Below are 23,306 nucleotides of genomic sequence, written 5' to 3'. Positions count from 1 at the left end.
GGTACATTTATTTATTTACGATCTGAGGGCGTGGGCATCTTTTGGGGGCTTTATAGATTATTATGCAATTAATTTGCAAAATAAAATTGTTTATTTATTGCTCGAAGAAGTTTTTTGAAAATTTAACAGTAGGGTAAAACAGAACACCCAATCCGAGAAAATGGCGCTGCGCGCCATCTATCGGATCGTGACCAAAAGTGGCGCCCCCAATTGAAAAAAAATCTAATTTCTTCCCATGTAATAAAAAGCAACTTTGCCAGGCTGTATCTTTGTTCCAAGTGCAGATAGAACAAAATCGTAGAGGAAAATTTTGCACTGTTTAATAAACTCTATCATCCTACGCAGTTACTTTTTTCGTAAGTGCGGCGGTACACTTGAAAACTGCATTTGAACTCATTTTTTAAATGGAACCATACAATTTTGTTTACACGAATTTAATCCTTGCGTTATTCTGCGTATAAAAAGTATAAGGTAAGATAGTCGAAAACTCAATAGCTTACGAGATGTTTAATTTTATTACGAAATATGCCAAAAGTGGCGCCCCCAAACGATGAAACTTCGTACTAATATTTTTTCCTATATAAAATATTTATACATTTGGTCTACTTAATTTTAAAATTGCCATAATGGAAAATAAGTACATGTGTCTGATTTCTTCTTTTTATGAAACGTTTAATGAAAACTGTACGCAGTCTTTGCCACGGTTAAGGAACATTACAATGATAAATAACGCTATGTTGAAAATAATCTCATGTATGGATTTTCAAATCGCTGCAATATTTTAATGATTGACAATACTTTTATAAAAATAAAAATTGTATGCAAAAAATGAAAGGAGACAAATAAAATGTGTTTTGTGCAGCGTTCATGTGTAATTTCTTTTAAGAATTCATTAGGGAAAGTTGCATAGTATCAAAAAAGAATATTAAAGTTCTGAATGTAGTGAGTAATGAGGAGAAATATAGTCTTCGAGGTCTGTTGGTATCTCTGTTCCATCTAATTCCTTCTGAAGGGCACAATATCTCTTCCTGACATGGTAAGCTGCCATTTTCGGTTGCCTTTCTCTTGTAAATATTCCTTTCTTGTTACCACCCACTCTAATATAAGCTATAAACATACATATTTGATATAATTAGTAACTTGATTATTATTTATTCTTTTATTTTAAATTTGTCTGAAATTATTCACTTACTTTGAGCCGTTCGGAAATCAGCGAAGTTCCAGATAAATTCACCAATGAAGAAACCTTCACTTCTTAATTGGTCAAATGCTTCAAAGTGTTTAGATAATACTGCCTTTTGATATTCTTCACTCCACACGTATTCAGGCAGCTATAATGTTGTAATATTTATTTTAAAGGGAATTGATATTTCAGTATAAAAGAAAACAGCTTTAGTCATGGACTACCAAAAATAAGATATAAAAATAGTTGAAGATTTGCATTGCTTGTTGGAGAAAAATTAAATTATACATTTTAGAAGTCGTGTTTATCATAAACAATACCTGATAGCAACCTGCCGGCAGTCTGCCAGCAGATTGGCAGCAGGGTCTGCCAGGAGAGTGCAGAGTCTGCTAGCAGATCCGGTGTGATCTGTGTCCGCATTAAGGTGTTAGGCCACCTTGGACGGAGCAAAATTGCAGTCATTTTCGACATTTGTTTATAAAGATAATGAAACAAACGGAAAATTCAATATGAAACCTGTTATTTTACAAATCTCGCCGTAAAAAATCATATGTTTTTTGCCTACAAAATGGCAGCGGTAGATCGGTGATATGCAAGATCTTGAGGAGCGATATTTTCTATGGTGTCCAATCTCACAGCTATACCATTTGACCTAGAACAAAAAACCAAAAAGTTTTATTTTCTAAATGCCTAAAACTAGAGAAGTACATACGAAAATCCATAAACAATCATTTGTCTCGAAATGGTGAACATGCGGCGAAAAAGTGCATTTTTTTATAAAAATGTCAGTTGCAAAAAATATGTTCAAGGTATCGCAAAACCTATATGTACTTCTCTAGTTTTAGGCATGTAGAAAATAAAACTTTTTGATTTTTCTTTCTAAATCAAACAGTATAGCCGTGAGATTGGACACCGTGGAAAACGTCGCTACTCAAGATCTTGCGTATCACGGCTCTATCGCCCCAATTTTGTAGGAAAAAGATAAACGATTTTTTCCTGCGAGAATTGTACAATAACAGGCATCACATTGAATTTTCAGTTTATTTCATTATTTTCCAAAAAAATGCCCAAAATGACTGCAATTTTGCTCCTTCCAAGGTGGCCTAACCCCTTAAGCTACGGTTCTGCCGGCATACCCTGACAAGCAGTACCGTAACCAAAATTATATCGGGTCGACTCCCTGGAAAAAGGTAGTCAATGGGTCGCGCACACCCAGTGTGGTAGTAGCGTTAGGATACTATAATGTAGTATTTGAGGGTTAAAAATGTAATATTCTCTTTAAAAAGTACATCCAGGCATGTTACGTGTTGGAACCCCAACATTTTTTTTATATTGAGTTTTATATTAAGGGAGGAGCCTTGTGTAACTAGTTAAATATCGAGGCATTTCCGTTCGCGCGAACGAAACGCAAATGTGGCGCCGGCCTTAAATGTTTCATTGGAATATTTTCATGAGCTAAAAACTAATATTTATATTTCGTAGAATAATTCAAATTGCATCGTAAAATATTTGAAAAAAATTATACTTCATTTATCTCAAATATTATAATTATTAAGTAAACAGTTTACCTCGTGTAATCCAGGCATAGTATCAGCTCCATACTCGGACATAAGAACCGGCTTATTATATTTTCTATGCCATGCTTCAGCCTCTCCTATAACTCTATTCGTAATCGTATCTAAGCGACCAGGATTATGGTACCAAGCGTTGTAACGATTAAAGCTGATCACATCAAGATATTCACCGGCTTTGTCTTCCTGAAAACAAATTATCCATTGATCATTAAGTAATAGTTTGTATTCATTTCCAGGAGGAGGATCTACATACATCTCATGGCAAAAAATGTTTTTGTAGTATTTTGATAATGAAACGAAATGAGGGACAATCCGGGATATGCAATATCCTGATGCAAGAAGACATCGAAAAGTCTTTGCCGTTTTGAGATTCGAAGCTTCGTTCTCGAGATATTAACAGTTGAATATTAGCGGTGCAACTTCCGGAGGCGAGGTTCAAAGCCGAAACAGCTGACCCACACACAGTTGAACAGCTAGCAGCACTAACCCCTTTTCACGCGCACGTAACTGACTCTGCTTAAAACCTCGCGGCCCGAAATTATCCGCCCGCGCCCTAAAAAGGGATAGTTGGGTATGCCTGCTCTAGATCAGAGGCGCACAAAGAGCCGCTCGGAGCCGAATACCTCTTTGCGATTCTGGGTGCCGGGCCGGAGCAGAGCGTGGAGCTGTTTCGTTGCTAAACATAGCATGGGTAGGGGGAGCTGGCGGAAGTACGAGCCTCCACGCACATACAGTTTTCCAGTTACCTCCACCCTTTACTGTGGTTAGCAACATAACAGCTCCACGCTCGATTCTGGCCCGGCACCCAGAATGGCAAAGAGGTCCATACGGCTCCATGTGCGTCTCTGCTCTATAGCAGGACTGCCCTTTAGGGTGCAAATACCTCCTCAAGTTCTGGGACCCGGACAACAGTCAAGCGCAGGGCTGTTTGGTTGCTAACTACAGCATGGACTGCGGGAGAACTGCAAGACTGTGCGTGCGTCCACACTGGCTCGTACCATGAGTCCATATAGCTGGATCTCACACGTATGGACGCACACACACTCTTGCAGTTCTTCCAAAGCCCACGCAACGCTTAGCAGGGTAACAGTTCAGCCCTCGGCTGTTGCCCGGGTCCTAGAACTTGAGGAAGTATTTGGACACTAACGGCTTAAGGGGTTCTTCAGCTCCCAACTGCGCAGGTCTGTCGCATGGTGTAGCCAGAAGAAGACTGAGTCTGTTAAGAAAAGGAGCGCCCAGCCAGGCAAGGGACATGGTGGGAGCTTCGTGAACTCTACCATAGCGGAGTCTAAGAGCCCTTGCGCACTGTCGACTAGCCGCGGCGACTTGGTCGGCAAGAGACCAGAAACCTTTTGTTGTTCGCCACGATCAAGTGCGTACGAACTCATATATTTCCGTGGACCTCGTGGTCATCGACGACCTGATTACCGGCAACTTGCCGACGGTGCGTAACAGGACTAAAATCGTAGTCAGGGCACCATGAGAAACATCACGGTGCGCCCGTTTCAAGTAGGTGCAGCGCCTGGTCGATGGGATTAGTTCAGATGACGCAAATTCAAATAGTGAAGATTATACTGTAACTTATAGTACGGAATACGACAAATGTTATAGATTATGTAGTTTTGTGGATGATTTTTAATCCATAGGGATATGAAAATCTATAAAAATACCTGAACTGCCCGAGCCATGGCAATAGTGACCGGTCTGGTAGGATCAAGCGCTTTTGTATGATGAGCGATTTGTTTAAAGTATTCTCCAGCTTCTGGGAGCTGCGTTCTTGGTTCGTTTGCGATAGACCACATAATCACGGAAGGACGATTCTTGTCTCGTCTTATGAGTTCCGACAACGAGTCTTTGTGACGCAAGAGGAGAACTGGTGAAAAGTTCTCTGTGTCCACGGATGGACACTCATCGATAATGAGAAAGCCCAGTCTTTCAAAAACAGATAAAAAAATAACATGTTAAATTACATCGGGAAGAAAAATATGAAACAAAGGGAAATTCGATAAAAACGTTTTAACGTTTTGTTATTATGTTCAAAAAATCCAAATTGACAAGCTGCCGAGAAACAACAAGATGGCATCAAAAATGGTACTGCTCTTTTTTATATTAAGGTGCTTCGTAAATAAAAAATAAAGAAAGTACCGAAATAATTTTGATTAAAACATCAGAAGTTCTTTGCGCTCAAATTGAATAGGCTGCAAATTAATCGTTTCATTTGTGGTTTAGTTAATTACTAAATTATCGATCTCTAAGAACTAAATAAATTACCGGTCAGCCAAGTCGAGTACTTCATCGCTGTAAGGGTAGTGACTAGTCCTGTATGCATTGGCACCGACCCACTGTAGTAATTCATGGTCTCTAGCCACAGTGACCAAATCTAGACCTCGTCCTCGAATGATCGAATCCTCGTGCCTGCCAAATCCTCGCATATATAGGCGTTTGTCATTAAGGAGCAAACTGGTGTTAGTCCAAGTCAATGTCCTAATGCCAACTGGTAGCCTGTAGATGTCGACTTTGGTATCGTTCACTATGGATAATGTGACCTTGGGATTGAAATGTTATGATTAAGTCCGTAAAATTTGTGCGCGACGAGCGTCGAGCTTTTAACGAAATGTGCGCAGCCGTTTCGCACTACATATCGCCTTTAACCATTCCTACTTTTACGGGCTTGCTATACTTCTTCTATCCACTAATCTTTTTTTACACCCGACAATCCTACACTGCTCGCGCGGGATTGCTATTTGTATTATTTTATTGGGGTAGTCAGTCGTGTTGTAAAAGCTGGGTCATGCACTGGTTCAGATAAAATCAAATCTATGATTAGCCTATCTACTGTACTAGGTACAAGATATATTAACTCTTTACGCTTTAAATTTTCCACACGATGATTGACGATATTTTTCCCAATACTACAGTTACGAAATAGGGGACTTTCGAATAGGATATAATGCCATAGTACTTTAAAGACCACGTAGCAGAGTAATTTGAAAACCATAAAAATTACAAATTCTCGCATTTCTCAAATCAAAACATAACAGTAATCTAAAGTTGATTATATCTGGGAGACGTACTTGGAGCATCAAGAGTAACGAAGGAAATGTAGTACCTCTAAAGTGTACAAATATCCAGGTTTATGACTCATGCCCCTAGGCCACCAGAGGTTAGCGAATGGTACTTTCAGTGTGCCAGAGAATCCGTAAACCGGCTCCTTTGCAGCTATACTATCATCAGCGTCGAGAAGGGTCACTCTGCAGATAGGAATTTCGTATTCGTGTAAACCAGCCGGTTGGATGATGTACTTGACGATACCTACATCATCGACAAAGCCTGTCCTTACTGTGATATCTTCGATATACACGCGCGGTCTTGTGTGCAGTAAAACAGGCCTGTAAGTTAAAATTTTTATGTTAGCAGTTCCGTTGGAGGTCAAGATAGAGAGGGGCAAACTGATTAGGAATAATAGGAATGGTAAATGTATAGGTATGTTCAATGCAAAACGAAATCTCCTTTACTAATACATTTATTCGCTCCAACACTATAATTATAGCGCAATATAATTTCATTATTTGGTTTCTGCTAGATACCGCATGAGTTCGGAATGGGTGGGGCTTTACTTGGGAGGCACGAATTGATGATACCCTGATAACCAGATCGGGCGGCAGGATCTGCCGGCAGCTGCGGCGCAGCCTACGTCCGCATCCAGCTACGGTTCTGCCGGCAGGGTCTGCTTGTCAGGGTCTGCCGGCAGATCGACGGCAGATCGACGGCAGGTCCTGCCGGCAGATCGACGGCAGATCGACGGCAGGTCCTGCTGTTCGCCTGACACATCCAACAGCGCCATCTGAAGGCCACAATTGCCAAAGAATTTCCTACGCGTGACGTCACATGGACTTATTTCAAAAAGTATTTATTCTTTCTTTAATAATATACAGGATCAGTGATTACAATTGTTACAAAATAATATAAGCGCATATAAATCCAAAGAGGTACTTTCAACATTTACATTTACAAATCCACGTCCCGTAACCACTGGTACCTAGTAGGGGCGATATCAGGAAATTTCATTCAGTATTTTCGACTTCTTTTTTGTGTAGAATCATCATGTTCCGCGTTGTGTTAGCGCTGAAAACAAATACAATATTAGCATAAAATTAAACGTAACGCATGAATAAACAGAATACATGCGATACTTACTTCAGCTCCATCTCCACACAGTACACAGTCTAGGCGATCATACATGCTCCTGCGAACATTAAAATTTATAAGAAAATATGTCTTAAATTATTATCTACTAAACAAGACGCTGAACATTCGCACTTCGCGCATAACCCTACTTTTCTGTCTTCTAGATAATGCGAATCTCGATGTCCGCGACGTAGATAATTAGAAATTATTCAATTCCATAATTACGTTTGCCTTCTGGATACGACGAGATGCTTTGTCTGGATGTTGATGGATGAAATTACTTGGAATATTCTTCGATTTTGCCGGCACTGACTGCCACCGCCAGTGACTGCCACCTCAGACCTCGAAAACTGGAAGTGGCACCCGTTGCCCGTTGTGCTTGAAGACGTACGCTCAAAGAATATTCTAAGTAATCTCATCCATCAATATTCAAACAAATCATCTCGGCGTATCCAGAAGGCAAACGTAATTATGGAATTGAATAATTTCTAATTATCTACGTCGCGGACATCGAGATTCGCATTATCTAGAAGACAGAAAAGTAGGGTTATGCGCGAAGTGCGAATGTTCAGAGTCTTGTTTAGTAGATAATAATTTAAGACATATTTTCTTATAAATTTTAATGTTCGCAGGAGCATGTATGATCGCCTAGACTGTGTACTGTGTGGAGATGGAGCTGAAGTAAGTATCGCATGTATTCTGTTTATTCATGCGTTACGTTTAATTTTATGCTAATATTGTATTTGTTTTCAGCGCTAACACAACGCGGAACATGATGATTCTACACAAAAAAGAAGTCGAGAATACTGAATGAAATTTCCTGATATCGCCCCTACTAGGTACCAGTGGTTACGGGACGTGGATTTGTAAATGTAAATGTTGAAAGTCCCTCTTTGGATTTATATGCGCTTATATTATTTTGTAACAATTGTAATCACTGATCCTGTATATTATTAAAGAAAGAATAAATACTTTTTGAAATAAGTCCATGTGACGTCACGCGTAGGAAATTCTTTGGCAATTGTGGCCTTCAGATGGCGCTGTTGGATGTGTCAGGCGAGCAGCAGGACCTGCCGTCGATCTGCCGTCGATCTGCCGTCGATCTGCCGGCAGGACCTGCCGTCGATCTGCCGTCGATCTGCCGGCAGACCCTGACAAGCAGACCTTGCCGGCAGAACCGTAGCTGAATGCGGACGTAGGCTGCATCGCAGCTGCCGGCAGATCCTGCACTCTCCTGGCAGACCCTGCTGTCAATCTGCCGGCAGACTGCAGGCAGATGGCTATCAGGGTAGATATTTGCTTAGTTTGTTTTCATAGGGTTAGGTATCCACTCAACTCAGGAGACTTGATAATAGTTGTCATTTTTCATCTAATTCAAGTACCGGTTCAAATTATTACAATTTTGTACCGCATTTGCAAGGAAAACAATTTTTTCTTCACCTTGCTTTCCTCTAAAATCATAAAACGGTGGCATGTGCCTGTTTTCCACTGGGTCCTTCAATTGTAAAAATGGCAACGAAGTCTTCTTGATTCGATAATACTTTGCTATTACATGGATGTTTGTATGAAGGAAATATAGTCAAATGAAGTTACACGATACCGCGTAATTTGAAGAAGGTAGTGAAATGGGAGTAATTTAGGTGTTAAGCTACAGTGACTCTGTATGTATCTCCAAATCTACTCTGTGAGGAAAATGTGACCTTATGACTGAAGAAGGAAGTTCACAAGATTTAATCATCGACTTGATTCAAATTTTACACATAAATAACGCACAGTATGTATAATAATGTGTTGGATGTATAGGGCACCGTACTCATCATTTTTGGGGCACAGTGAGTACATCGAACCTTGTGCACTCTCTTTGTCAGTGCTACAACAGGATTGGTCAACCAACTTGTCAATTGTATCTGATATTTTTTAATGACAATTAAAAGTGAATGAGTTGGGTCGCGTATCCTCTTTTTGTAATAAGTAGATTGTTCTGCACCAGTACTCTGCTTTTGTCCGTCACCAAACTGCCATAGTGATAATTTATTCGTTAACGCGAAACTTGCGCCGGTCCAGCGAACATCATGAATTTTTCAGGCGGCGGACTGGCCAGTTAATTGTTCTGTATTGTAATTTGCCCCCGTTGGATAAATAATACAAAATATTTTTTACTGTATCATGTATGAGCTAACATTGATTTCCTACTTCTCATTATGAAATATAATGAAACTGTCTCTGAGTTTCTTCCATTATGATTTAATGAATACGTTTCGATTACACGCACAGTACTTTTACATTAACAAACAAGTTGCGGTAAATTTTCAAATACAAAAATGTTATTCATTTTTCTTGGAATATAAGACTTCTTTATGTTTTGGATTTTTACCGATATTTTATTACAAATAAAATTTAGAGTTCAGAAGTTTATTTATATTTAAGAATTGATTCTAACGAGTAGAGTACAGAAATGAAGCAAAATTAATTTTTCTTATTCAAAACGGCATAAATTTGTATTTAAACGTCCCATCAAAGTTTTTCACCTAAAATAGTCTTCCTCTGTATAACGAGGCTCAAATTATTTGTTACGTTGAAAAATATTGTAAGTTGAATCAAATTCAACACCTTTTAATAGTAGGCTTGGTCCACAATTTATCGTCCCAGAATTGGAGTCCAAGAAGATATCGAAAAGTCTTTTACCGTTTTGGGATCCGAAGCTTCGTTCTCGAGATATTAACAGTTGAATATTAGCGGCGCAACTTACGGGCCGCGAGGTTTAAAGTCGAAACAGCTGACGTGGGGTAGCTGCCCTTTAGCACGCACACGCGTAGATACAGACCCACACACAGTAGAACGGCTAGAAATGGGTTAGCCTCTCTCACAGTTTGAACCAGCACGGTCCGCTCTACTGTTGTGTGAATCTGTATCTACGCGCGCCTCCTGGGCGTGCGCGCGAGTGTACGTTACCGTACGATCAGCTGACTCGGCTTTAAACTGCGCGGTCTGGAAGTTGCACCGCTAATATCCGACTGTTAATATCTCGAGAACGGAACCTCGCATCGCAAAACGGTAAAGAACTTTCCGATGTCTTCTTGGATCAGGATATTGCATGTTTCGGGAAGTCCCTGAATTTTGGGAATTCTCTGTACAACTCTCCGTGACATGGCTAAATATATATAGCCGTCCGTGACGATACCTTCCCCCTACTGTAGGGAGTTCTCCCTGGTAACACTGCTCCACGACCAACTGTACTTCCCTCCTGGCTTGTACCACATTACTCGAAACATACTAACCAGGCTTGGCTCTTTGGCAGCCGCTTTCCGCCGAGAATTCATTTCATCGAAAACCAAGCGCTTGGATTGCAAACAAAAAATCCAGGTTTCAAATCCCGGTGCGGAGGTTTACAATTTTTTTAAAAATTATTCTCCAATTTCACTTTCTGACTACTCAGTAGAATAAAAACTCGAAAGGTATTAATTTACAAAGCATTTTCAATTTGGGGCAGTGGATTCGTAACAATTATCTTTTCGAAATTCACATATGCAATTCATCAATATTCATTTTTAAGGTCCGAAGTAATTTCGAAGTTAATTAAACACAAAAGTAATAATACTGAATAATCACCTGATACGTCTGTTGTATATCGAATAAACAGTGGACTAAGATTGTACAAGTCTGATCAGAGAATAATTAAACTAACTACAAAAGTAATATAGATATGTACTTGCCTGTGTATGCCGGCGTAATTGAAGAAATCAAATGTATAAGTTTGCGTGTGCCTGGTCCCGTTATCGACGACAGTGTCGACTACTTTCCCCTGCGGTACACTTGTCTGAAGCAACGTATTATCTACTGCCACCGTTATGCGATTTTTACCCCCGTAGAACAAATTGGAAGATACTTCCGCTTCAAATGGTAGATGACCCATTTCGTGGTTGGTTACTAGTCCACCATTTACCCACTGAAATGTACAAACAACACAGGAGTTTTACAACGATCATACTCTTTTCGCCCCTCCGTGGACAGAATTGTAAAGTCCAGAACAGCGTTCTCAAACCTTCTTAGTCACAAAACATTTTACATTTTTATCAGTATTTTTACATGTCAGTATTTACAGTAGTGCCCGGTTAGCTGACTCAGAGTGGGACCTAATCGCATCAACTATCGAGGCAGGTCGGTGTTCCAGGAATTGTCGGTCTTATCTCTCTCAGGGTCACATCTGAGTGCGTCGTGAACGAGAGTGAAATTGGGAGCGAATGAGATGGAGTTACATATTGCACGTCTAACTCAAAATTATTCAAATATAACTTCAGTAATTTTATTAAAGCAATCATAATTATGAAATGAAAAATATAAAACAGTGATGCTTCATATTTCGCGTGTGGCCTCGTTCGCAGAAGGTTATACCAAAGTACTTACCACCTGCGCAAGGTAGTTGACCGACCCAAACCTGATGAAGACTCGTTGTTCCCGCCACGGAGAAGGCACAAAGAATGCTCGCTGATACCAGACAGCCCCCACGTGATCCCTAATTTCTCTCGAGGTAGTGATGTCATTGTAGGACGAAGGAACTGGCATTTGCATGACTGTTCCTACCTGAGCAAAGTAACGCCACTATATGAAGTATTGTAATGGATGACGTGTAAATTATGTGAAATTAATATTTCTTGAATGTGATGTGCCGCGTGAATATATGCACAAGAATTGCGGGTAAATAATAGTTGGTATTTAAACTGTATCGAATTTTGTGTGGATCTCGAGAACATTTGGGATCTTCTAAACTGGTGAACATGGATATGAAAAGTTTCTCAGTGGAAAGCATTATGTTTTAGTTAAATAGTAAGTTTTTTCTGTATTTTTGTACGAAAATTTCGCATTGAAGATTTTACTTTCAAATTTGAACATTATGTATCTAACCAAGAATACCTTCGCAGGGTAAATTAACAACTTTCGTTTTTTTTAAACATATTAGTTTTAGAATTAGAATGCTTTGAACCACAGGACTGGTGAATATTTTGACTATTTCATCTTTGTACATTTTGAACATTGTACCTTGATACTGTTAGTACATATACTGAAATTATTGTTGAATCATTAATACTAAACAAATTTCTTTAGTTAGCGAAGTAATATTTTTTGTTATATACGTATGTATAGGTAGGCGTAATTTGTTGTGTGGATTCTTTATAGTTAGCCGTGTGAACCGATGCAGTTGAAGTAAAAGTATTTTGCTTTAAATTGAATGCAAAATTTTTATTGTCGATTTTTGTCAGCACGTAAAACCGTTTAATGCATGAAACTAATAAATAAAACGTGGTGTATAAGCTTGTTTAACTTTTACCTTTGACAAATCGTCAGCAAACCATGCTTCTTTGTAGCCCTTGAGTGTATCCCCCGATGGAGAAACGACGAAGTCCCACATACCATCGAGAATTTTTACCTAACAAAGGACAATTTATAGCTTATATAATTGTTTATATTTTTATGTAAAGAAAATAGTTTTTCCTATCTTATTTTGCGGATTGTGAAAACAAGCATAGCTTTTGAACAGTTCTATATGTACTCTTTTTTAATGAAAATAAATAATATATTTCTTCCAAATGTAGCTAATTTTTTAGGAATAAGTTATTTATAAAATGTTTCTTATAAAGGTGTTGGAAATTTTACAAAATTAGTATCGCTCAAAGCCATTAAAATTAATACTCCATTGATTTTTAAAGAAGCTTTTTTATACGAGGAGTTTCAGCAATCCTTAAAATGAAAAAAGATTTTTTGAGAAATGTGTTATAGCTTTTGAGTAAAAAATTTCCAAAGACCATACTTTTTTCAGCCTCCTGACTGAGCATGACCCCTTAAGAGTGTATAATCATTTGTGAACGAAGGGCCTGACGAAGACGAATAGAATACAATTTTTAACTTCAAGATTAGATGGGGTCAACTCAAAAAAGCCTTGCTATTTGTGATCACTAATAGGAATGGAACAATTACCTCTCGTGACTCACTCTCTCGTGGATAAAGCATGCCTGGAAGAGGTGAAGGGGTGTCTTCTTCTTCGGGCAAGGGTGAATATTCTATTGGTATTTCGGGATATTCCTTTTCCGGTCCCGACTCTCCAGCCATCACGGCTCCGGTTATTAGCAAAACTAGGCACCACATCTCTCTGCGAATTTCCTAAGATAAAAGAAATTGAATTAATGCTACTTTTTCAATAACTATTTTGTTTGGTTACTTTTAAACCAAATTCCTATTCTTCTGCCGCATACAATCTGTCATACATATAATAACGTACCCCGACATGTTTGGGCGATTAGTGTTGCTCGCGCATAACCCCGAAGAGACTCGATCTTTGAGTGTCGAGTCAACGGAGGTCGCAAATCTCCGTTACGATTCTTATCGACCCCGGAATTACGCGCATACTCTATACGCGTTACTGTGATAGGGCATATCCAAAGCGAAGAGTTTAAATTCGCCTCTAACGAGTAGCGGAGAAGATTGCGAGGCGCCAGCGCCGATGACGCGAGTGAGAGAAACGGAATAGAGCGAAAGGGGACTTTGGCAGTGGCGGTATATGTGTGTGCGATGACGCCGTGCTACACATTTAGAGCCACTGCTGTAGCCCACTATGCGTAGGGAAAAGCCTGGTAACTCTGGGAGGACAGAAGGAGAGAAAAGGAAGGTTGCGTTTGGTTCTGGGCCAGCTAGTGGACTCATCGATAAGGCTTACTCTTAGAACATATACTACTGTTCTTGAAATATTAACAGTTGAATATTAGTGGTGCAACTTGCGGGCCGCGCAGTTTAAAGCCAGAACACCTGAGCGCAGAGCAGTGATCATTTTTAAGGTTTGAACCAGCGCGGTCGGCTCTACTGCGAGTGTGAACCTGTAACTGCACGGGCCTCCTGCGTGTGCGTGCGAGCGGTCACTGCTCCGCGCTCAGGTGTTCCGGCTTTAAACTGCGCGGCCCGGAAGTTGCACCGCTAATATTCAACTGTTAATATCTCGAGAACGAAGCCTCGGATCCCAAAACGGTAAAGGACTTTTGGATGTCTTTTCGCATCAGGATATTGCATGTTCTGGATTGTCCGGCAATTTTGGGACACCCTGTATGGTGGGACATTATTTTGATACGGTGGTATCTGAACGTTGATGCAGATCCACTGAAGAAATCTGTGGTCTGAATATACATAGATTTTACACGACGACAATACGATTGCAATCTAAGCAATTAAACGATGCTATTTCTCTCAAAATTCTTGATGGTGCATACAAAGAAGTGTTACGCAGAAAAGATGGACAGTCGATATAACTGCTAAGCAGTGATCAGGTTAAATAAAAAAGAAAGATCCGATATGCTTCTAAGTTTCAGATAGAACAGTTAAGTTGAACCACGGTTATAGAATGACATAGCGCGGTACAGTTTAAACCGCAAACCGAAGGAATGTGAGCTGAACTTTTTCAATAAGCGATTCATGGGTTGTACATGTTGTAGACATATTCCAAATGACTGACGCATTTTCTAAAAAGGGACAAACCAGACTGTTAATACATTTAAAATCAGAAGAAAAAGAACACGAACCCAAGTATATATCCTCAAAGTGGTGTCGACAATAATTGTGTAATGGCTAGAGAAATTGAGTGTGGATGAAAACGTGCCCCATTAGTCGGTTTTGCTGATAAATAAATTTGTACTGTGTGACTTTCATTAGTTTCCCATCAGACCTCATGGTCGGACTGTGTGTCTCGCCCGGGCATCAATATGTATGCAGAGGCTTGTTGACGTGATGCAGAGGTGTATTTCATGTGTACCCCGTAGGGTCTCGTGCACAGCAATATCGGCTTCCTGGCACGGTGCCCTCCTACGAGAGCAGACTTCCCTTCCCAAAGCGTCAAATCGTTTCCTCGTGTCGCACATGTGCCGCGTCGACGCTGCCCTTAATTCCTCGAATAGACACCACGAGAATTTAACAATTGGTACGCTGTCTATAGCGATGGGAATGATATTCTCGCAAGCGACATCCAATAGTTTTGCGGAAACTGTAATGATTCCCTTCGAAAGTAAATTAATGATCAAGTAATATACAGAGTGTACATATATTACAGGTACTACAGTTCAACTTTGAGAATTCATACAACTCTTCGGAAGAAACAAAGAATATACAGGGTGGGACTGAACGGGCGATACAACCGGGCACATGGTAATTCTTTGGGCATAAATAAATTGAAAATGTAGCGTAAATCTTTTTTGTATCAGATTTCGTTTTCGAGAAAATCGATTTTATAAATTCGTGAGGTATGCGCCCACCTGAGCAACAATCAGCAGAAATTCCATATTAACTTTCTTCGTATGGAGCTTCTTCATCTCGAGGAAATTAATTCGACGGAGCTGAATTTTTAGCCAAGTGTATGCACTTTTTTCAAACTCGATTTTCTCCAAAACGAAGCCCGATTCGAACAAAAATTATTCTATAATTCCGACTTATTTCTGCATAAGGATTTATTTCCCTGGCGGTGTTTCCCTCTTCCTAACATCGTACTATATTTTTTTCTAACAGTATGTAGTACACTAGAGAAACATATAGTACAATATTTTATATTATAGTACAGTTGGCAACCCTAGGTACGCCAGCACGGAACTGACATGGAACTGATAAGGGTGCCCAGACCTTAAGGCCCGGTGCACACGAGCGGCATGCGTCATTTTGCAGTCGCATCAATACAACCATACTGCTGCAAAATATACATATATTTTATATTTCTCCCCACATATATATACTGCTGGCACACAACGTTACATTGACGCGGCTGCAAAATGATGCATGCCGCTAGTGTGCACCGGGGCTAACAGTTCATTACTTCCCTGGTACCGTTTGTACCACTTTTGACGAGGGTTTAATTCAAGTCACATAATAATTATTTATCATTCTGTATATAGAAGCCATTGTCCAAATATATCATACTGTAAAGTATAGTCAATGTATACGTTATTCGGCTGGGCCCCATAAAATTTTGTTCATTTGACGGTTCTGGCAAAAACAAATATAGTTGATATGTACGTATTTACAGCAAACTCGCGCTATGAACTCGCGCTCGTGGCTGGCGGTGAACGCTTAACGAATAGCGTCGACGATTCCGAGCCGCTGATGGCGCGAGAGAGAGAGACAGAGCGTAGGCACGTGAAGGACGAAACGAGACAAAGTATCGTACTTTCTCTCTTTCGTAGCAGACGGTAACGTCGCGTCGACTCATTCATCACCTCGCGCTCCCTCTACGGTTCTCTCACTCTCGACCGAATGATTCCAAGAAGTGGTGGGCCTAGCGGCGAGTGCTTACACCAGCGCTGTCCAGCGTAGGGGCCCCTCACGCGCCTGCTTCCCCTTCCAATCCATTCCAATCTTTAGCTGCGACGGCGTGATGAAATCACACGTCGTATGAGAAGGGGATGTCCGAGCTCGCTCGATGACAGAGACGCTGTCGATGACGTCTGTCATGGTCGCCTCTTTCGCGTCGCGCGTATTCCTGACAACGCGGGCGAGAGTGGGAGAACCCTGAGCTTACGCGTACGCGCGTTGGACAGCGCTGGCTTACGCAGAGTTGAGATGAACCTATAGCGAGAGTTTACTGTATTTTGTGTAAGATATGTAAATTGCACTGTTTCGCGTTACCAAACATCTCTAGATATGACAGCGTCAACAGGGTTTCTTTTTCATTAACTCATAGGAAGAAGGAGCCAGCGTGGCGACGATCATATACACTTCCCCGTTATATCAACGACACACCATTTAGCGTTTATTAGCGATTTTCGTGGTTCCAATAAAGTTACTAATTATATTGCAAACATTCCTCCCATTTGTATTTAAAAAAGAAAACATAATTATATTTTTAGAGTAATAATTTCAATTACTAGTTATTTCTAATATTATTTTAAAGGAAATAAATTTGCTATTACTCAACAACAATTGCTTTGTAATGAAACATTCCTCCCATTTGTAATTAAGAAAGGAAAGATAATTATAATTTTAGAGTAATAATTTCAATTACTAGTTATTTCTAATTTTATTTTAAAGATCTCAATACGACACAGAGAAATTTCGTTAACCTTCATCGACTAGTTAAAAAGTTTTGTTAGCAAATATTAGTTCTTTAAGTTTCATCAATTAAACATTGTCACGCGTCCGTTACCTTATGAATAATGATGATTACGAAGGTGAAACACTGTTCCAAAATCGCAAATGAGAGTGGTAGCCCCCTGGACTACAGTAAAACGTCAATTATCCAAACCTCGGTTAACCGAACCCTCGATTATCCGAACCAGTGCTGCATCATCGTTATCCTCACCACTTCTTCGAGCTAGTTTAGCGGTACCAATTGATCGATTGATTTTTGCGTAATATACATTACAGTTCAAATTACAGCAGCAGTACTCTGGTATTTAATAAGTAATTTTATGTGTAATTCATACAGTTATAAACTGGGTAAGTACATGCATGCTTCATTCTCCGAACTCTTTGATTATCCGAACAATTCGGATTTCCGAACCACCTCCGTTCCAAGCAGTTCGGATAATTGACGCTCTACTGTATCCGTCTTGAAAAGAGCCCGCGGCCTATTCCGATGTGCGGCTTCTTTTCGAGACAGCACTGTACCTTTGACAACAACCGGCCACTTGGCACCCACGTAAAATTTTAAACGCGTTTTTCTCGAAACAGTGTTCTCAAATCGGTGGGACCTGTATCTCCAAAAGTTATTATCCGATTCGACTGAAACTTTTTTTATTTTGAAGAATATACTTCTGGCTAGGGGAGATACCAGAAAAAAATAAAAAAATGAAAATTTATAATTTTCAAAGGCGTTGAAAGACGAAAAATATAGGGAAAAAGTGATTTCAAACTTCAAGTATCGTTAGTTTGTAAAAAATGTAATTTTTGTAATTTTTCTGGTTTCACCTCTAGCCAGAAGAATATTCTTCAAAATAAAAGAAGTTTCAGTCGAATCGGATAATAACTTTTGGAGATATAGGTCCCACCGTTTTGAGAACACTGTTTCGAGAAAAACGCGTTTAAAGTTTTACGTGGGCGCCAAGTGGCCGGTTGTTGCCCATGCATTTGCCGCTACTCAAATGCCTATAACTTCGGGAATTTTACGAATTTAAAAAAAAATCCTTTTCAACACGTATTCATAGAAGTTTGAACATTCGAAAAATGAAATAAAAAAAACTATTTTTATACCGGAACCTCCCCTTAAATACACGTATGTATAATGCGAAGGTACGCATATTATATGGGTGACTGAACTGGCAAGAAACAAAAGAAATAGGTACTCATGTAGGTAAGACCGGTGCACATTATATGAGGATTCGAACATGGTCTATCGCAGTGTCTCTCAAAGTGGGCGCTAGCGCCCCCTGGGTGCGTTTAGATTATCTAGGGAGGCGTTAGGCATTAAAGGGGTGGCACGAGGGCTAACGCCCCGTTAAACATAAGGCGGCGGAAAATGGGGCGATTAGGATTTTAATAATATGAGTTTACACATGATTAGGGTGGATGCACCAGTAAATGAACACGTACCAGTGAACGGACATTTTATATTAAAACGAGTAAACTAAGTTATTAAAGCAACTAATTAATTAGAAACTTCTAATTTCTTACTTCACACCCAAACAATATTTGCAGCACGTGGAATCAATCGCGGTGCAAACATAATTTCATAAAAGCGTTCATTCATTAGCCTTAAGTTGGTGCCATTTATTGGTGCGTTTACCCTGCCCTACAAACTTGACTGTAAACGCAAACGCAGACTTTCCGATATCAATAAAATATTAGTGATATCAATAATATTCGACAGACTGCAACTTCAGAATGCTTGGAACAGCCGTAACCGTCGTGACGCAGAATGTTGTGTCGCGGCGATACGATCCCAAACAGCGTGGAAAGATTAAAATGGTTCACCCTACGCATGCCAGGGGGCGGTTGGAATAATTCGATAGAATTCTGGGGAGCGGTGGTCTGTAAAAGTTTGAGAAACACTGTTCTATCAGGTTTCAATAAGACTTACAAATACACTCGGTCTCATCGCTAATCCCGAGGTCAACGCGACTCTTCCTCGTCAAAGAGGTAACGTTCTCACGAGCATTGATTCGTCCGCCCCACAAAACCTAGCTCCTGACGATTTCTAATGATTCGCCACTCACCTCTGCAGTTTTCAAACCCGAAATTTCGTTGAACGAGTCTCTGACATCACGAGCAAACTGTCCCGGTTGAATCACGCCACCCGTAGCTCGAAGAGCGCCCAGAAAGGGAATTTCGCGGCGATTTTCTCTGTTCCCGGTCGCGGTTAACGTAGCATCGTGGCACCGCGTCGTTGGAACTTGGCACGTTCTCCCCTGTCGAGATCTTACACGGCACTAGAGCAGAGGATCGGCTATACCTATCCCATCGGACTGCACCGAGCCTCGCCGGCCGGCCAGCTCGCTTTTATATACCGGGTGTCCTCCGTCTCGCTGGTGGCGCTCGAAATCATTCGGCCAAGCAACAATTCGATCGTATTCGCTGTGCGCTAAGTACTCATAGGTGGGGGAGAGGTTATCGCGGACCACGTTTTTCCGCGTTGCTACCGTAGTGAGGCACTGTTCGAACGACCCTTAGCTTGCGATATGTTTTTTTGAAATTTTAATTGCATTTAAAGTGTAGTTTGTATGGGAAGAGACCATCGTTTGTTGGTTAACATTATACCCATAAAGTGACTTCTATGTAAGAAGTCAAATTTCTAATGTATTTTATCTGGGCAGATCTATACTTATTCGACATAATGGATACGCTCTTATACGAATTATAAGCTCTTATTTATTAATTTATAAGCTTACATAATCTTACTGTTTAAAATATTTATATTGTCATTCAAAAATGTTCGTCTACCTAAGATTAATTAATGAGGGCTGAATTTTAATGAGTGGTTTAATATCAACGAAATTTCTAATATAGTTTTTTCTAACAGAAATTAAACTAACAAGGGAAGATGCCGAATTCAGTAATTGAAAACATTGGATGAAACTTTGAGAATGTATAAAATATGTTTTTCTTGTATAAGTCGGCGCGAGGCGCTACTGGGTAAAATTTACCATAGAGGCGCTAGTTGCGAAAATATCAAGACTGTTTGAGTTTCTGTTGCAATTTTTTAAAGAACTTTAATAAAGATTTTAAGATATTTCGTAAATTTTGTTTGATTCTTAAAACACTGTACTTTAACATAATAATTACAAAGTTAAAAAAAAGTATTCTGAAACCGTGGTTTTTTACGTTTTAATTTTGGGTATTTTTGACCAGGTAGCGACAACCTGTGTTACAATATGGGGTGCGCCTCTTGCCGGGATAAATATGCTCTACAGGCTACAGGGGTGAAATCAACCCCCCGAAATGCACCTATTTTTCGTGTTTATTTCATTTTTCGTATAAGGTAGCAGGCGTAAAATAATTTATGAGGAAAAATTCCTTTAATTAAACAAACTTATCGTTTTGCTTAGAAGGGAACACCGCAAACAGGTACTTATCGATTTGAATGAAATTTTGTGGGTTTATAGAGTGATTCAAGACAAGAATAACGATATGCTTTATTCGTGTCCAATCGCCATTTAAGGGTGTGAAAACTACCCTCAAAGTCAAATAGACGCTCTCACTTTTTCGAGTAAACTCTTGATTGTATGAGAATTCACAGTGTGCACATACACGAAGCATACACGTTATAGATAAGACCTAATCGAACAATCTTGATACATTATTTTTTATTGGGATATTCTTATGTTATCATTTTTTTATCGTCATGGATTATGGTTTGCATCAACAAAAACAAATCTGAATCCTTAACTTGTGTATACCAGAGTTGGGCAAAATGTAATCTAATTACAAATTACAAAGTACGATTAAACTGTAATTGTGTAATTGATTACACATTATTTTCTGTAATTGTTAATTTAGGTAGTTGACCATTTGGTTTTGTCAACTATCTAAATGAACGATTACAGAAAATAATGTGTAATCAATTACACAATTACAGTTTAATCATAATTTATAATTTGTAATTAGATTACATTTTGCCCAACTCTGGTATATACATATGTGCTGTAGCGCACAACCGTGCGCACCACGTACTTTTCTTCGTGTAATTGCATAAGTCAGTGATGAATTGTAAACACAATATATGTTGTTGAATTCAGAATAAAACACGCAATATTCTTAGTTGTTACAGAAATGTAAAAATTGTTAAAAATAACGTAAGGTAAATTTAAAAAAAAAGTATTTTAAATTTTGTTGATACAAGTTTGTAGTGCCTATTGTACCATTAAACTATTATTCAAAACATTTTTCTCTGTCTCCCAATCCAAACGTTTCGAAAGAAAAAATACATGACTTCACACCACTTTCATAATCACGGGCACAAATGTATATTACGGCGATCGTTTGGGTATAATCAGCCTTCATCCTTTTTCCACGTGGCAAACTCGCGGTCAAAATCACCGTGCTTGAGCATGGTTTAATAATATAGAGGCTCATAACAGCAGATATCAACAAATACAACATTTTCAACCATAACTACAGTCAACTATTTAAATTCCGTTAAAGCACGAGAACTGTTTCAATATCAAAGATAATATTTTTAAAACTCTGATACATTCTGCAAATCAATCATTTCCCAGAACGGAATCTACACCGATTATTTAGATAAATAATATTTTTGCAGATTTACAATTCTTTGCTTCTCTACTCCCCGAATTATTTAGGTATTAAAATTATGCCACTATAGAACGACGATGAATTTTGTTTACTTATATTACACGTCATAACTCAAAAACTGTCAAAAATGGAGCTGCACCCTTCTCGCTGCAAGGTCCTCAAATTTTATGTGTCACTCAGACGTAAGCTAAACGTAAAACGAATTGAGTTTGTCGTATAAAATTAACTTTAATTAACATAATTCTTTAATTACATTTGAATTGGTTGTGGAAGTTCTAAAAAAAAATTTGTTCGTGTTAAATACTGTCGTTGCGAAATTTACGGAATAAATGTACAAGCTAGGTGCAGAATAGTATGATGAACAGCATTGGGCAGAGTTATTCTAGTCAGTTTTTAAAAGTTAATTATTCATTATTCACGCGACAACAGTTTGCAGGACGGTTGCGGCGGAATTAAGCCTGAGATATGCCTAGCCACAGGTAGTTCAACTTGTTTAATTAGTATTCCGTGTAAATAGAGATTATGCTAGTTCGTTGACACTGCGTAGAGATTCGTACTTACTGAACTATGTTTCCGGGCGTCTTGCTCGGCGCTCAATTTTCCAACGCTGCGTGCAAGATTACTTTATCGCGATGACACTTTGGATTCATTGCTATATACATATATATATACTCGAACGTTCCATCTCTTTGCTTAATATTTTCCCTTATCAATTGTACAATTCAGTTGTCGCAAGATAAAAGATTCTGTTATATATGTTTCTATTTCCAACAGTATGCACTTCTCCGCCGATATCTACAATATTTGTTATGAAAGCGCTGTGAACTTCCTAGTCTTTATGAAACATTGCCCGTGACATACATGAGTCGTTTATTTTGAAAGTGGCGTAAGTCCATTTATGTTCGAATCGAGATATCGAAGGGTTTGCGTTGGATTAAATTTAAAAATATGAGGGTCTGTAAAGATATTCAAGAGCTTCAAAACATATAAAATTCTAGATTTCTTCTATTTCAGAATTACATCAGTGTTTAGTATATAAACTGTAAGACATATTATATTGTATAAAGAAGCATGTGCATTTACAGTACTCCATTTCAATTCCCAAAACGTGAAATAAACAATACATACCAGAGTTGGGGGTAATCAGTTAAAATTATAATTAATTATGTAATAAATTCCTTGAATTGTAATTACAGGGTAATTTCAATGCAAATGCAATATCAACACCTGCGATAGTATGATGATTGGTAAGTTTGACTTCTTTTTATCAAATCAAATTTTTCTATTACAACATCAATTTACTAACAATAAGTCAAACTTTTAAACACTTTGAGTGGCATTGACTGCGCAACGCGAGCTGCGCAACCAGCAGAAGCGACTGTTTGGAGAAACCTGACCGACTTGGAGCAGTACTTACATATTTCGTCAATCTCGTGCTACTTAAAGTGTTAATGCTTTAATTATTTGCTTTGAGCACGGTGCTGGACAACAGATAGGAAAAAATGGAATGGGTGTATTCTACGTGAGAAAATAAGACGAAAGTCAAGAGTAACGAAATTGTGGCGGAGGCTTCGTTTTTGAGTTATTAATGTTTAAAAAATTGGGTCAGAGACGCTCGAAGCACAGCAGTTCGGCGATCAGTGGCCTAAGTA

General features: G+C 39.1%; 1 protein-coding gene across 2 annotated transcripts; it reads right to left on the bottom strand.

Moving 5' to 3' along the window:
* Positions 1 to 852: 852 nt before the first annotated feature.
* Positions 853 to 22,368, bottom strand: LOC143369281 (beta-glucuronidase). 2 transcript variants are annotated; one of them, XM_076813034.1, is made up of 11 exons: positions 22,216 to 22,368; positions 12,919 to 13,101; positions 12,272 to 12,370; positions 11,350 to 11,526; positions 10,659 to 10,891; positions 5,867 to 6,146; positions 5,029 to 5,303; positions 4,428 to 4,689; positions 2,752 to 2,940; positions 1,193 to 1,331; positions 853 to 1,107 (listed from the first exon to the last, which is right to left on the bottom strand). In XM_076813034.1, exons 2-11 carry the CDS (start codon positions 13,084 to 13,086, stop codon positions 926 to 928), a joined length of 2,004 nt encoding a protein of 667 aa, XP_076669149.1. In that variant the 5' UTR covers positions 13,087 to 13,101; positions 22,216 to 22,368; the 3' UTR covers positions 853 to 925. The 2 variants fall into 2 exon arrangements, with proteins under 2 accessions (XP_076669149.1, XP_076669148.1); XM_076813033.1 differs by lacking the exon at positions 22,216 to 22,368 and adding an exon at positions 19,119 to 19,432.
* Positions 22,369 to 23,306: the final 938 nt, after the last annotated feature.

This window comes from Andrena cerasifolii, chromosome 5 (genome assembly GCF_050908995.1).
Source record: "Andrena cerasifolii isolate SP2316 chromosome 5, iyAndCera1_principal, whole genome shotgun sequence".
In the NCBI taxonomy this organism is placed as follows: Eukaryota; Metazoa; Arthropoda; class Insecta; order Hymenoptera; family Andrenidae; genus Andrena; species Andrena cerasifolii.
The sequence above is the reverse complement of the archived record's forward strand: the minus strand, read 5'-3'. Positions and strand labels throughout refer to the sequence as shown.

Bases quoted from the DNA above. Each gene is read 5' to 3' on its own strand.
- LOC143369281 (XM_076813034.1), bottom strand. From the start codon at position 13,086: ATGTGGTGCCTAGTTTTGCTAATAACCGGAGCCGTGATGGCTGGAGAG. The intron at 12,371-12,918 runs GTAATTGTTCCA...GTCCTTTGTTAG, and splicing joins GAGAGAGTGAGTCACGAGAG to GTAAAAATTCTCGATGGTAT. The intron at 4,690-5,028 runs GTAATTTATTTA...TGTTTTTGAAAG, and splicing joins GTACTCGACTTGGCTGACCG to ACTGGGCTTTCTCATTATCG.